The 15,968-nt window shown below is 39.9% G+C and overlaps 1 protein-coding gene across 1 annotated transcript; it reads right to left on the reverse strand.

Annotated features, from left to right (window-relative positions):
* Positions 1-958: 958 nt before the first annotated feature.
* LOC116524043 (L-amino-acid oxidase-like) lies at positions 959-15,166 on the reverse strand. Its single transcript, XM_032239139.1, has 7 exons — positions 15,139-15,166; positions 9,362-9,576; positions 8,072-8,178; positions 6,181-6,376; positions 5,135-5,188; positions 3,043-3,176; positions 959-1,715 (listed from the first exon to the last, which is right to left on the reverse strand). The coding sequence occupies exons 1-7, from the start codon at positions 15,164-15,166 to the stop codon at positions 959-961; spliced, it is 1,491 nt and encodes a 496-aa protein (XP_032095030.1).
* Between the last annotated feature and the right edge of the window lie 802 nt (positions 15,167-15,968).

Raw genomic sequence — 15,968 nt, forward strand, 5'->3', positions numbered from 1 at the left:
ACAGTTCAATGTAAATTGTTATTTGTGCATGCGCAGAACAATTTACATTGAACTGCGTATGAGCGGTCACTAGAAAACAACATGGCGGTGGCATCAACGGTGGTGAGGGAACTGGTTCGGGGGCGTGGCAAGCCTGGATCGCTGCCGGTTCTGCGACCCAGGCAAAAATACCACTACCAGTTCGACCAAACCAGGCCGAACCGGGAGCAACCCACCTCTGCAGTGGATCTGTCTTTATATAGCAAGACCATAAACAGAAAAATAAAGAAACAGTATAAACAATACTATTGAGGTTTAAAATATTTCATTTAGAAATTAGAAAGCATTATGGATTAGAAACAACAACAAAAACATTTAATTATAACCCAAGAATGTGCACATCATTGATAAAAAGTCAATCTGGACTTTGCGGTGATTAGAGTGCAGTGCTGCAGGCTGACAGCTGACAGCAATTTGGCAGTTCGAATCCCACCAGGCTCAAGGTTGACTCAGCCTTCCATCCTTCTGAGGTGGGTAAAATGAGGACCCAGATGGTTGGGGGCAACATCCTGACTTTGTAAACTGCTTAGAGAGGGCAGTAAAGCGATATATAAGTATAAGTGTTATTGCTATTGCTATTTAATATGGAATTGCAGATTAAACAAAAAATAAGGTCCTTGTGCAATACTAATGCACGTTTTGCTGGAACATTTTTAATGGGAAAGTTCCTGCAGGTGATGATCATAACTCTTCCGAGTCATGCTTCCAAGTCCTGACGTATTTTCTCAAGTTTCTCTTATAACTAGCTGTTTTTATTTGCATTGTCTGTTGGCAGGCAGCTTTTGATAGTTTGTCATTGTGAGCTAACAACACCATGAGCTGATCCCAAACTCTAATTTAGAATCACAGCCAAATGTTTCTTCTGTAAGTAAATTATTCTTCAATAAACAAGTAAATTCTTCCGCAATAAATTTTTCTTTTATGCATTGTGGATCCTAATTGCTTCCCTTATGGCAGATTTCATGGAAGTGTCAATCCAACCATGTGGATGAGCTGTGTATTCACCAGCAAAGTAGATCCTCCCTTCCTTCTGGGCCAGTATCTGAGTATAATGGGTTATCTGGTATGGGGTGTAGGTGCTGAATGCTCCCATTGAATATAGATCAAGGTTCCATTTTTGTACCACGTATTTGCCACAGACTGATTTGAGATACTCTTTAGATACTTGATGGATTTCCGCAAGGTCATCCATCACTACATCAACACACTTTTCATCACTGAGTGCCGTATAGAAATCAGAGTCAGTATACCAAGTATAAGATGCCAGAAGGACACCTAGTCCATGGGGGAAGTCATGATTTGGATAATAAATCATTCGTGCTGGGAGATCTGTGACTGATCTCCCTCCGTGGATCCCCTCCTTCTCCCAAAACTTCTCAGTGCAAACCAAGGCAATTTTAGTAGAACTTGCATAAGCCAAAGACCGCAATGCCCGGGTCTTGGGAATGGAAAGAGGTGGCACAAACTTGATCAGTCGCACGGCTCTTGCTGTAGCTGTGATGAGGACATAGTCAGCAACTAGAGACGTAGACCTGGACAACCATTTGTAGAAGACTCTCACTTTGTTTCTGGTGCGAAGTATCTTCTCCACAGTGCAATTGAAATGGACAATTCTAACCATTTCCTGGAAGAAACTTTGAGGAAGTTGATCAAAGCCACCAGTAATTTCATCAAAACTGAATTTGAGAGAAGGGAAAAAACCAAATACATGTACAGTTTATCAGTTATTTCTAGGTTACCCCCAAAAATGTTCATTGTTTCTGAAGACAATGCAATTAATGTCAACTCTGAAATGGGTCACACCTGTCGCAGCCATCTTTCTGTTTCTGATGTTGCCAGACAGCTCAGGGGACGGGGGATGGGAGAAGCTCAGAATACACACCTGCCAAAACAACTTGCTATCTCCTGGGAACTAAGGTCATCCCAACCGCCACTGACTAGAGACTGAACACCATTGCCAAGGAGATGTCACAGCACCCAATTGGACAACAGGACCTGTGACCTAGGAGGGGGATGCTTAACTTTTAACTATGCAAAAGAGCGGGAAATAGCCAGAGTTGTTTTTTAAGCTCATCTATGCCCAATTGATGAGTACTATAACTCATTGAGTACATTAGTGCTTTGAAGAAGATGGAGTTTCAGAGTACTGATTTGCTTGGGTTCATCAGTCAGAACCTGTTCTGACCCAGGCTTCCCAAGAGCATGAAGCAAACTCCTTGTCCCGACAAAAATCCCTTTTATTAATTGACTGTGAATTCTGCTCATTCACATCCAGCAAAGTCTTTCAGGGGAGGATTTACAGTCACAGACCTTATCTGGCTTGGAGAGCTGACAGGCTGATATCTGTAGAACCTGGCAAGGAGTCTCAGAGAGTCACAAACTAATTAAGCGAACTAATTGTCTTCTGCAAACTCCACTCCCCTTTCACTCCTCTTTATTCCCTATGGGAGGGGCCATTTACCGTCCATCTATGGCTTTATTTCCGAATCGACCCTTGTTCTTTAGCTGTTCCCTTCGTCTGGCAACTCTGCACAGTGTACACTGGGAAAAGGCTCCAGCTGTTCTTCTGCCCCACTGATGTCCAACTCTGAAGGCAGCTGACAACTGGCATATGGCTCTGGCCCCATCTCTGCCTCCGACACAGAGCCCTCATCACAGCCTTCCCCAGACTCCAGGACTGGCTCATGTTCCTCCCCAACTTCCTCCTCACTGTCCGAATCTGCTGCCAGCTCCACTGGCAGGCCACAACAGAACCTTGACAGTTAATGCAGTCCAAGGCCAGTTATTTTAGCCCATCTATTTGAGATCTACTAGTTTCTGTTTCAGTTCGGTACTATTTTAACTGTCATAATTGCCAAGAAGGTAGCAAATATAATTTATATTCTTTTTAAAAATTAGAAACAAAATTTAACAATCAAAACAAATAGCCAGAAGTGCACTAAATGAAGGGAAATTAACTGTTTTTAAAAGTAGCCTTTGGTTTCCCACCACCATCTTGTTTACCTGGTATTTGAAAAAATGAAATAATCCATAGCAGAAAGGAGGAATGAGGTATAAAACCCAGCTTCTTCATTCAGGAAATCACCAATCATCTCAACAGCTCCTATACTCAAATTTCCTTCCTTAATGAGATATTCCTAATATGAAAAAAAAATATTTGATGGGGGAAAATACTGAATTTTATCACGCATGAATATACAATAGAATTCTGCTTTGATTGCATGGATCTAATGCAGTGGTTCTCAACCTGTGGGTAAGGACCCCTTTGGGGGTCGAACGACCCTTTCACAAGAGTCGCCTAAGACCATCAGAAAACACATATTTTCGAAAAAATACAGAAAACATAAAATAATTTTATGGTTGGGGGTCACCACAACATGAAGAACTGTATTAAAGGGTCGCGGCATTAGGAAGGTTGAGACCCACTGATCTAATGCAAAGGCAGACAACCTTAGAAGGTCAACTAAACTTTCTGGAAAAGTGGTAGGTGAATGAGGGAAACAGTATAGCAATATATCCATAGGCTACCACAGTGATAGCAAACTTATGACACATGTGTCAAAGGTGAAACACCATGATGTTTTGGGTGACATGCCAATGTTCACCCACATCCAACAACAATTCTCGAAAGCATGCTCCGTTCTCATGCGATTTTGGGGGGGCCTTGGAGGTCATGCAAGAGGACTATGCTCTTGTATGTCATTTGGAGCCTCTGAAAATCAGGTGAGGGCGGGATTTCTCATGGATTTTGTAGGTTGCAAAGGCTGTGGAAGAGCATTCTTTGAAGCCACTTTATGAATGAAGCTGTAATGCGACCCAAATAAGCCTCAGGTTGGCTGTGGGTATGCCAACAGAACAAAAACACCACTTGAAGCAGGGGTGGTATATCCTTACCTTCCCTACCAGTTCGCAAATGTGAGTGTGCGCATGCCACTTTCCGTGCATGCGCTTTTGGTGAAAAAATGGCCTAAATGGGATGCCATAGAGCCAGATGTGGGTGGGTGGGGCCACCTGCGATTTCCACTACAGGTTCAGTCAAACAGGTCCGAACCGATAGAATACCACCTCTGATCTGAAGGTAAGTGGCATGTGGCAAACCCTGAAAAGTGTGGATCACAAGGGCAGTCCCCAAGGCTTGTGCCCCTTTCCTCCTCAAAACAATAAGAAGTTATATTGCCAATCCTCCACACACACACCAACAACAGCAGGGGAAAAGGAATTACATTCACCTTCAACAAAACCAGTTATATTGTTAATTGTAGGATAAGAACAGGTAGAATGGGGTGGGGTGAGTGGGTGGAGTTATGTGCATCATCAGCTTAGAGTCATTACGATCTCACAGATGGTCCAAGTCCATCTCCTTCTGAACCCCATTGACCCTTATCTAGCTCCAATGTAATGCTGGACTTTAGCTGGATTCTTTGGTGTAGGCTTGAATAAATATTCTATGCTGCATTTTAATGGATTGTCCTGATCCTTCGGCCTTGACATTAATATAGGATGATGCACAATGAGTAAAGGATAAACACAAGTGTCAATTTTTATTTTTAGTAACCTCTTTGTACAATTCTGTCAGCTGCAGATGTTTTCATTTCTTTTGGGGTTTTTTTTCCTCCGCTGATAAATTCAACCAGGCAATTCCCTACCATTTTGAGCAGTTCTAACCATGTATTTCCGTTTGATATACATTTTTCCAAACATACTTTTCTTTTCTTTAAAATTTTGACAAGCATGGCTAGGCTTGGCAATTAATGTTCTTCAATATATTTTGTACTTTGATTCATTCCAAGTAATACATCCAATTTTCTGCAAGTTTTCTCTGATAGGTTTTTTTTTTAATTGGCAAACTACACTGCGAACTTGAAAAAGCATGGACCTTAGCGAGTTGCAGTTCATTCATTAGACTGGTTCAAAACTGTATTGTCAGTTGAATGTGACCTTTTCCCTTATTATTAGTGTTGAAAAGCCATAGAAAGTTATTAATGTGATTAACTCTTCTTTAATTCCATACTCAGACCCCTAAAACATAATCAACTGAAAAAGATAGTGAAGCATTTCATTTTGTGAAAAGAATGAATAACAACATCAGTTTTACCTTTGTGGAAAATGAATCGTATTTTTCCTTCAGAAGGGTACAGTTGTCTGTGACCTGAGCAAGAGAATACATATAGTTAGTTGCAGCTTCCTTCCATTTGCATTTACCTTGAACTAAGTTGGTCTCCTCATATAAATGAAGCAAAAAAAAAATCTGTTTTGTTTTGGGTAATGTGTGTCACTCTTTGAATGTTTTCTTTTGCTCATTAAGAAGACCTGCTCTCTTTTGGGAAAACACATCTGAACAGGGATGATCACTTTCATGCAGCCTCTGTTTTCATCTGATTCCTTTGAAAACCGAAAAATTAATATCTGGTAGGTAGATAGATAAATAGAGATAGATAGATAGATAGATAGATAGATAGATAGATAGATAGATAGATAGATAGATAGATAGATGGATGGATGGATGGATGGATGGATGGATGGATGGATGGATGGATGGATGGATGGATGGATGGATGGACGGACATAGATGATAGGTAGATAGATAAATAGAGATAGATAGATAGATGGATGGATGGATTTATAGATGGATGGATGGATGGATGGATGGATGGACAGACGGACGGACAGACAGACATAGATGATAGGTAGATAGATAAATAGGGATAGATGGATGGATGGATGGACGGATGGATGGACAGACAGACAGACAGGCATAGATGATAGATAGATAGATAAATAGAGATAGATGATAGATAGATAGATAGATAGATAGATAGATAGATAGATAGATAGATATAGATAGATAGATAGATAACCATAAGATAAAACTATTAAAATCCTTAAGATTATTAAAATTATTAAAACTAGACTGAATTGTGTGACTCTGTTATTTAATGTGTACTTTTAAAATATTTCATGTCATTTAATATAATATTTTGTATGTGACATAAAATGCATTATGCACATTATTTCAGTAAGCATTATAGCAGCCTTCCCCACCCTTTCCCATCCCTAATATTATTCTACCACTCTCACAATACAAACCATAAGTATACAAGTACATTAGATTTGTACATCCCGCCTACTCCTTAAAACTACCTTGTTCAACGTCTCCTCAAACAGCTGGATTGCAGACTTTCCCTCCTCATTGGGGTTAAGTTGGTATCCAAAGTTTTCAGGATTGTAGAGTGACATTTTTTCCTTGACATTTCGAATTAAATACCAGCCATTCCCATCAGTCTGATTGAAGGAGTTTAAATGAAGTTTGAACTTTTTAATGTATTCACGTACAATTCTGTGAGGGGAAAGAAACCCAGATTTATTTGCAAACTTATTTCTTTATCACAGCAAGAGTAAAACACAAATTTGTCAGATTAAGGATTGTTCTGTTCTAGCTTTATCTGGTTCTCAATGACCACCAAGGATAATTGTCTGTCCCTACCATTGTTCTCCTGAAATTGCACCTTACAAACAGATTGGCCATGATCCAGGTAATAGCTTGTAATCAGTGGTGGGATTCAAATAATTTAACAACCGGTTCTCTGCCCTAATGATTTCTTCCAACAACCAGTTCATCAAACTGCTCAGAATGTTAACAACCGGTTCTCCCAAAGTGGTGCAAACCGGCTGAATCCCACCATCCCACCATTAATCCTAATGACTACTTGCTTTGGCAGCAAGGCAAGATCCTCCGTTAATTGGTATAACCCCCACTCTAAAATTATATTTTTTTAAAAGTTTCCCACCTTCCATGACAGAAGCAGAGTCTTTATAGGAGAGTCAAATAGTTTCAAGGGAGTATCTATCCTTAATTTAATACAAAAGTTTGAAATAATAATAGTACCATTTCCAAAATTACACAACTCTACTACTCCTCTCTGGAACTCTCCACCACCATCCAAAATCTAGCTGGCCTTGACACAGCTGGCATTTTTGAAAACTCTTTAAATGTGTCCATTTCCCCAGGTTTAGGGCATTGATGAGGCCCAGGAAATTGGCCATCGTTGCCGCTCTATAGAGATTTATTATAGCTATTGTTATTAGATGTCATTAAATGAGTTTTACTTTTGTATGCGCCACAGTGGTGGGATGCTTCCAATTTAACAACTGGTTCGGTGAGCCTAAATCACTTTTGCACAGCAGTGAAAATGGAGCATTTAGAACAGGGGTGGGTTTCAACCGGTTCGCACCGGTCCCTGCGATCCGGTTGGTCGCCGAACCCGGAAGTAAGTAACTTCCGGGAACGGCGAAGCCCTCCCCCCCCCCGCGCCCGCGCGCGCCCGCATACCCACGCCCGCTCCTTACCCGGTTTTTACGAATTCTGCACTTCCACGCATGCGCAGAACGCATACAGCGCCTGCGCGATCCTCCAGCTGCTGGAGCATTGCGCAGATGCTAGTACGCATGCGCATGCCGCGTGCGTGCACACGCCGCGTGCGTGCACACGCACGCCGCACGCATGCGCAAGGACGCCGCACGCGTGCACGAGGACGCCGCCGGCCTCATTCCAACCGAACCAGTTGGAACGGGGCGAGAAACCCACCCCTGATTTAGAAGCTCAGCTGCTTACCTTCCGAGTCAGCAATGGTAAGTAGAACAGTGTGTGGGGGGGGGGGACTGTGCCGCGTGATTGGGATGAGCTAGAAATCAGGAAATAAAGGACAAGATAGGGTGGGGGCGGGTGGGGGTGGGTGGGTGGGGCCAACTGATTGTGGGAGCTACTGGTTTGCCTAAACAGGTCTCAACCGGCTGAATACCACCTCTGATGGGCCACCCAAAAATGATGTTGCAAGATGCAAGCTTTCTGGATAGTTTACAGAGCTACGTCTTATCAACACAACTGTTGTCCTGTTCCAGTAAGCAATTTAACAATTCTAAATTTTCTAACAATATATCTAGCATTTCAGGAAGGCAACAATTTATTAAATGTGAATGAATTTGCCTCTCACATCAGATGATGGATGGAGAAAGACCTTTCAATCAACCTTACCTCTGAGCTTTGGGCAATCGCATCGGCCCCAAATCCACATACCAGTCATCTTCTCGGTGAGTCTTTACACGTCCTCCCACCCGGTTACTGGCTTCCAAGATCACAACCTAGGAGAAAAGAGGAATGGATTGTTCTAATTTCTTTCTCTTCTCATTAAGTGTTTGGTGATCTGTACCTGTGTGTGCCTCCCCTTGCAAATCTCCCTTTGATTTCACATGAACTTTGATTTATCTTTGCAAATCTTTATTGGCTGGAGTTATATTCTCTGTTGGCTATTAATATATTACAGCAATTATTATAAAGTTTGGTCCTTTAATTCCCCCTCCTCCCTCTCTCAAAGCTTACTTGGACAAGTCCCTACAGTTTTATTGGCAAAGTATTTTCAGAAGTGATTTGCCGTTGCCTCCTTCCAGGGTCTGAGAAAGAGTGGCTGGCCCAGGGTCATCCAATTGGCTTTGAACCTAAGGCAGAACTAGAACTCACAGTCTCCCAGTTTCTAGCCTGTGATCTTAATGTCTACACTATTCTGGCTCCTTTAGGAGACCATGAATTAAATAAAAAAAATCAAATAATTGAAGTAAATATTCACAAATAATAATTAATTTTTAGTCTTTATATTATTCAGGCTGCAGGCTACTTCTGCTGATCAGTGGCTGTCAGTTCATGTCTCACCAGGCTCAAGGTTGACTCGGCTTTCCATCTTTCTGAGGTGGGTAAAATGAGGACCCAGATTGTTGGGTCTGACTCTGTAAACTGCTTAGAGAGGGCTGTAAAGCACTGTGAAGTGGTATATAAGTGCCGTAACTAAGGGCTACGTGCTATGCATCAAATATTATAGGCATAGTCCTCAACTTACAACTGCGATTGGGACCAGAATTTCCATTGCTGAGCAAGGCAGTTGCTAAGTGAGGTGTGCGCAATTTTACCACTTTTTGCCATGGTTATTAAGCAAATCACATGATTGTTAAGCAAACCCAGCTTCCCTCATTGACTTTGCTTATCAGAAGCCAGCTGGGAAGGTCACAAATGGTGATTCACAGAACCATCATAAATACATGCCACACATCCAAATTTTGATCATGTGACCATGGGGAAGCTGCGACAGTCGTAAGTATGAGGACTGGTTATAACTCACTTCTTTCAGTAGCATTGTGACTTCAAAAGGCTACTAAACAAACCAAGGACTACCTCTACTTGCCCATCCCAATGACTGCTTGTGTTCCGAAACCATCCCAAACACATCCAATTTGTCTTTTTGTCAGCTGAGTAAAAAGGCAATTGGGTAGTTACCTGATGTCCAGCATCTCTGAGTAATTTGGCGGCAGTCAATCCACTAATTCCTGCTCCAACAATCACAATTGTCTTAGGTTTCAAGGTCCTTCTTAGACCATGCTTTGCAGTAGCCAGCCAGTTTTCATATTCAGGTTCTTGGAAACACTCTTCCACCTTGGTAACATGATTTTCTGAACTGGGCACACTCAAGAATAGTACTAAAAGAAGTAGTACTAGAAATAAGCAAAAACAGATAATAATTTATTTTTATCCTAAATATATCTTCTTATTCTCTACTAATATCTACTTCAGTTGCATCTAACAGCTTTTGAATATTTTAGAGTATGGACAATAGATTGACAAACATTGCAACATGGAGTCCATTTGGTCACGGTTTGGAACATTTCAATCCTTTTGGCTCCTCCCCCAATTTTCTGTTCTCATCCCCAGCATGTCAGACCTGGAAACCATCTTTTACATTTGGGCCTTCAGGCCCCCTCCCATTTTCCCATATTAGAAAATGTGACACAGCAGCTAATCACCATGTCTACTGGGCATCCTCTTTGGGGGAAGGGGGAAACAGATTTTTTTTTGGTGTGGTTAAGGCACAGGACTACAAACTAGGAGGTGATGAGCTCTAAGTCCCACTCTAGGCACAAAGCCAGCTGGAGAACTTTGAGCCAGTCACGCTTTCTCAGCTCTAGGAAACAGGGAATGGCAAACCACTTCTGAAGTTGTTGCCAAGAAAACTGCATGAGTGTGACTATGTTTTGACAAGGACTGGGGTTAATATTAATGTAAGAACATTCCACCAGTCACATCAACAAAAAAAATCTAGCTACTTCCATTAATAATCCAGTATGATTTTTATGAAAAGTCTTGAGTATGGTTAGAAATGGAAGATCGTGTTAATGATGGATTAAAATATTGTTGATGATGGATTTCCCAAAAATATTCAATATAAAGGCAAGGATGGAATCACAGACTTATATTAAAATTAGAATTAGGATTAGGATTAGAATTAGAATTCTTTATTGGCCAAGTGTGATTAGACACAGAAGGAATTTGTCTTCAGTGCATAAGCTCTCAGTGTATATACAACAATAGTGATAGATCATTATCATCGTCATTGTAAATATATATTCCATGTGTTTTCCAATATACTGCAACACAGAGGATTTTTAAACTATATTTTATGCAGTTGAATTTATAATATTATAATTATCCCGAGGAATTCCAAATTGTTTTCAATAATGTGCACAAAGTTTAAAATAACCTAAGTCAGTGGTGGGTTTCCATTTTTTTTACTACTGCTCATGCATGCACAGAAGCATCCAGGCAGGTGGGCGAAGCCTCTTCTGATCTAAGTCCAATTAATTATGTTTCTGTAACATTTAATGTATATGGCTGCTCATCTTATGTAAGCAGTACTGAGTAGTATATATAGTTCAAGCCAATAATATAATAATATAAAATTAAATTAAAAAGTAACAGAACCCAACAAGAATAAAGCAAAAATTGGCAGCCCTGATATGTCACTTTTCCTGTTCTCCAACTCCCATGCTATTCTAAGATTTCCTCTTTTATGCCTTTGGATCATAAATACTAAATCCTGACTCATTTATGTGGTCAAATGCTTCAAAGGTCAACTAGGGTATATATGATTCATGATCTAATGAACTTATTTTTGAAATTAATTGTGGGGCAAAACAAACGCTTTCTACTTGAATGGTGTAATTATAATAATTCTGCATCCTTTATTCTGTTATTTCATAGGTTCTATCTCACTTGCATTTATGAGATCTGGAAAACCCCACAAAAGATCTAAAAATAATCAAAGAGATCTGTGCCATGAATTTCCATTAGAAAATTTGCTTTATAGCAACACTACATAACAACTAGATAAAATAAATGGAGGAATGCAAGTACTAATATGTTAAATTCTTTTGATTGGTATGTGGCAAAATATCTTAAATCAACAATCTTTCATTTACTCCATTACACTGAGATACACACAAATTTCAGCTGATGCCACTTTAGAAGTGTCCATTCCAAGCGAAATATTTCTGGCGATGCGACCCAAACATTCTATCTAAAAATTTTTAACTATGGGAATTCATCCTACTGCATTCACAGTTAACCTACTAGTTTAATTTTAAAAAGTTGATTGGTTCATTCATTTATACAAAATCAGATTATTGGTCTGCCTAATCCTAACGGTTCCTAATATAATGTCTTCCGTACATTGACTTCTACTATCATCACTCAGCATGGCACAGTGTATCACAGAAAAACACAATAATAAAAATAAGTTTAGTTTACTCTACTACAGAGAAACACAACTCCTGTTCTCCTGAGATCTTTTTCGACAGAAAAATCAGGGACTAAATCTCTGGCTTCATAGGCTTATTATAATACTGAGTTACAAATAGTTATGCATTTTAACCTGCATTGGAAACTCAAAACAAAATAATTCACTTACAGAAGGACTCCATCATCTTTCCATCAGTTGATAGCACTGACTGTATTTTATGGAGAGCAAATAGTGCTGAACAGCCTAGTAATGTGGTTGAGAATCCAAGAAAACTGGCCTTTGTCTTGTTTTATAATGCAATCACTACCCCCAGGGCTATTCCAGCAAATGATGGTTCATGTAATCTGATATGCTTAAACGAAGTTAGGATTGTACGCACGCAGTCTAAAGCCACAGTGCCATGTCTCGAATGCCTAGAATATTGCATAGGAAATGCATATTTTATTTTTCTTGCTTTTAAAGTAATAACAGAAAAAGAAAATTAATAAAACAGAAGAACAATTGTAGTGCAGATGCATACATTCTCATAAAAAAGAAACAATGCATAAAGTGTTTTTTTTTAAAGTGAAAGAAAAATGAATATATACACACACGTACATATACATACACACATTTATATAACTATCATTTATCTTTAACTTTCATTTATCCTTTGTATAAATGCATCCCTTATGTCCTTTGAATTATCCAAAATCTATAGGCAGTCTATCATAGGTGGCAATCATGACTTAAATCCAGGGGTAGGCTTCAAAAATTTCAGCAACAGGTTTTCTGCTCATTTGCTGGGTAGGCATGGGCATAGCCTAGTTGGGTTAGGGTCCATGCTTCGAAAGCTTCCCTTGAGCTTCTGGGAAGGCAAAAACTGCTTCCTTCAGGCTCCGGAGGCCCTGCGGAGCTTCCAGGAGACCCCATTTTCCCCACTCCCTGAGCCTCTGCATAGGCCCTGAACTTACCTTTCATCAAAAATGGGCTGCGTGGAGACTCCTGGGAAGAGTGGGGTGGGGTGGGCAGGGCCAGCCAGGGCCCAGGGGTGGGATGTGGAGATTCTCCGAACTGGCCATAATGTTAGCTACAGGTTCTCCCAAAGCCAGGCGAATCCATAGCAGCCGACCTCTGCTTTAATCTAATAGGTAAATTGGGCCGTGTCTTTATCTTTTCAATGCTGGATTATCAATCTTTTCACCGTATTAAGGACATGGAGAATCCATTTACATTGTCCAATTGTCAAATTTCATGAAATAAATATGTAATGTGAGAGAATATTACCCTCTGAACATTTTAATTTTTGTCACACAGTCATATTTATGTAATCAACTACTTTCCTCCAAAACGTAATAAGTGTAGGACATTGTGAAAAACATGTGTTTTAAAGAAACATTATCCTTATTACATTTCCAACAAAATGCTGTCCTAGACAATTATTTTCTATACAGACATAATGAACAGAAGTAAATTCTGCATTCTAATAAATTCTAAATATTTTATTATATAAATTGTAGTTTAATACTCATTGATACTCATGATATGGAAGTGAAGACATTTTCTCATTGTCTAGGCAATATAGGAACTTCCAGTTCTTAATTCTACTCATTTCTTAACACCTTCATATCAAACTGATTTATAGATAATAAATAACAAACATCAAATAACCAATGTCTATGATACTAATAAGACCAGCTGGATGGTGCACACATGATGGTTTTTCGGGCTGTTTTTAGGCCATTTGGGGGAAGTTTTCAGGCCATTTTTTGGCTGTTTTCTGGTGCTCCAGCGCCCATGAAGACCAGCTGGCCAGTGCACATGTGCATGCCAAAAAGTAGAAGAGCAGCTGGCAATGGCGTACGTGCCCAGAAAGAGGGCTCTGAGTGCCACCTCTGGCATGCATGCCATAGGTTCACCATCACAGTCCTATGGACTTGAGACCTATGTGGCAAGGTATTCAGGTTATTACTGACATGTAAGGGTGACACGGATACTCTAAACAAACTAAATATGTTTTGGACAGCTTGAGGCCACAAACAATGATCCAGCAAGGACAACTGTTCCACTCCCTGATGAGCAGATTCTGAGGTTTGATGCAACTGGTGTTCGGAAGATTCTGCGGAAACTTGTTATTCAGAAAGCTGCTGGTTTTGATAATATATCCGGGTGAGTAGTTAAGGAGTGCGCTGACCACTGTTCTCACAGACATCTTCAATCTCTCATTGTATCATGCCATCGTGTTTTAAGACTGCATCATTGTACCGGTGCCCCCCCCCCCCAAAACTATCATCAGATGCCTTAATGGCTACTTCTGCTGACTGCAATTTGGCAGTTCAAATCTCACCAGTTCAAGGTTGACTCAGCCTTCCATCCTTCTGAGGTGGGTAAAATGAGGACCCAGAGTGTTGGGGGAAATATGCTGACTCTGTAAACCACTTAGAGAGGGCTGTAAAACACTGTAAAGCAGTATATAAGTCTAAGGGCTATTGCTAACGATTACTGTCCAGTTGCACTCACTTCCATTATGATTAAGAGTTTTGAGAAATTGGTAAAGGACTACACGGTTTCATGCCTCCCCTCTACATTTGACTCAAATATAGTTTGCCTATCAGAAGAACTGCTCTATAAAAGATGCACTTTCCTGCATTCTTCATCTTAGCTTGGGCACATCTGGAGGAGAATACTGATGTGCAAATGCTGTTTGTTGATTAGTTTGGCATTCAACACAATCATTCCTCAGCATTTGGTGAAAAAACAGGGCCTATTGGGTTTTAATACTTCTTTATGTAATTGTATACTGTATATCCTAATTAATAGGGCCCACATGAGTTTCTGCGAGTTGAAAAAAAAGTTTCCAGTTCCATCTCCTTGAGTAAGGGCTGTGTCTTGCGTCTGCTACTGTTCACCTGGATGATCCATGATTGCTGGGCCAAATCTAGCAGTCTCTTCACACTTCTACCATCGGGCAGAAGACAGTGAAGCATAGCCAGATGAACAAATGGATTTAAAAATAGTTTCTATCCTTGGGCTGTCAGATTCTTAAACACAACCATAATCACTCCACACACAGACAGAAACGTATGACTATTTTTTTCCTAATTATTTGCATAGGGATTATTCTTTATACTATTTATGTTGTTTGTATTTTTTGTCACGGATTGAACCAGTGAGGCTAAATCCAATTTCATGTATACATGATGTACAATGACAATGAAGACTATATTATCTGAAATCTGCTATGAATCTTATTTAAAGTATGAGGATGACACGGCAGTGGTGGGACATATCCAGGATGACAATGAAGATATTTTATGGGGAAGAGGTGAAGTCTCTGGTGGACTGGTGCAATAAAACTAACCTGGTTCTAAATGTTAATAAAACAAAGGAGATCATTGTAGATTTTAAAAAGAGCCGGCATGATCATACTCCACTCCATATCAAGGATGCAGCTGTAGAGGTGGTCAACACTATTAAGTATCTGGGGGTGCAGATAACTAACAATCTGAACTGGTCTCTCCACACGTCATCGTGTGATTTCGAAGTATTTCTAGCAGGACTACACGATTCTGTAACAGCTCTGTCCCCTATGCCATCCATCTGGTAAACTTGCAAGACTTGTTTTTCTCGCCATGACTAGACTGTGCTGTTTCTCTGTGTCATATAACACATGTGGGTATGTGCATAATTTTGTATTTATTTATTTATTTTGTCATGTTTATGTAGTGTATATATTGGAGGGGACTACCTTTTGAGAGCTGTACAGTATATAACAAAATTTCATTTTAATGCATGCCGGTTAGTGTACATTCAAAGTGACAATAAACTTATTCTATTATTTTATTAACATATTAAATACTCATTGTGTATTAGTTGGTCCAAAGTCAACATGCCCACTTCCATCAACATTTTCCATATTGCTCATTCATTTTCCAGTGAATGAGCAAGGAATGATACAACTTGTTTAAAGTTAGCTTTACAAAAGGGGAGTTAAAATACAAGTGAGGGATGATGCTAAAGTCTGTTAGTTTATTTTAGAATATGGTTGTTAATGTGTATACCCTATATTTGCTTTGGGAGGTTGGGGGGAGGGAGGTTGGGGGGGGAGCTGGGTTCGGGGGGGAGGTATATATTTGTAAAAAAAAATTAAAAACTTTTAATTAAAAAAAACCATTTTCCATATTACCAAAGAGGAGAAGAAGAAGGAAGAAAATAGAGAAGGGAGGGAGGGTGAAAAGAAAAGAAAAAATAGAGTGGTCACAATACAGAGTAGGTGTATGGGAGAGTAAGAAAAGCAACCCAGGATGTATATTTTAACTTTTTATATGGAAA

The sequence above is a fragment of the Thamnophis elegans genome, chromosome 2, assembly GCF_009769535.1.
Source record: "Thamnophis elegans isolate rThaEle1 chromosome 2, rThaEle1.pri, whole genome shotgun sequence".
NCBI classification, from domain to species: Eukaryota; Metazoa; Chordata; class Lepidosauria; order Squamata; family Colubridae; genus Thamnophis; species Thamnophis elegans.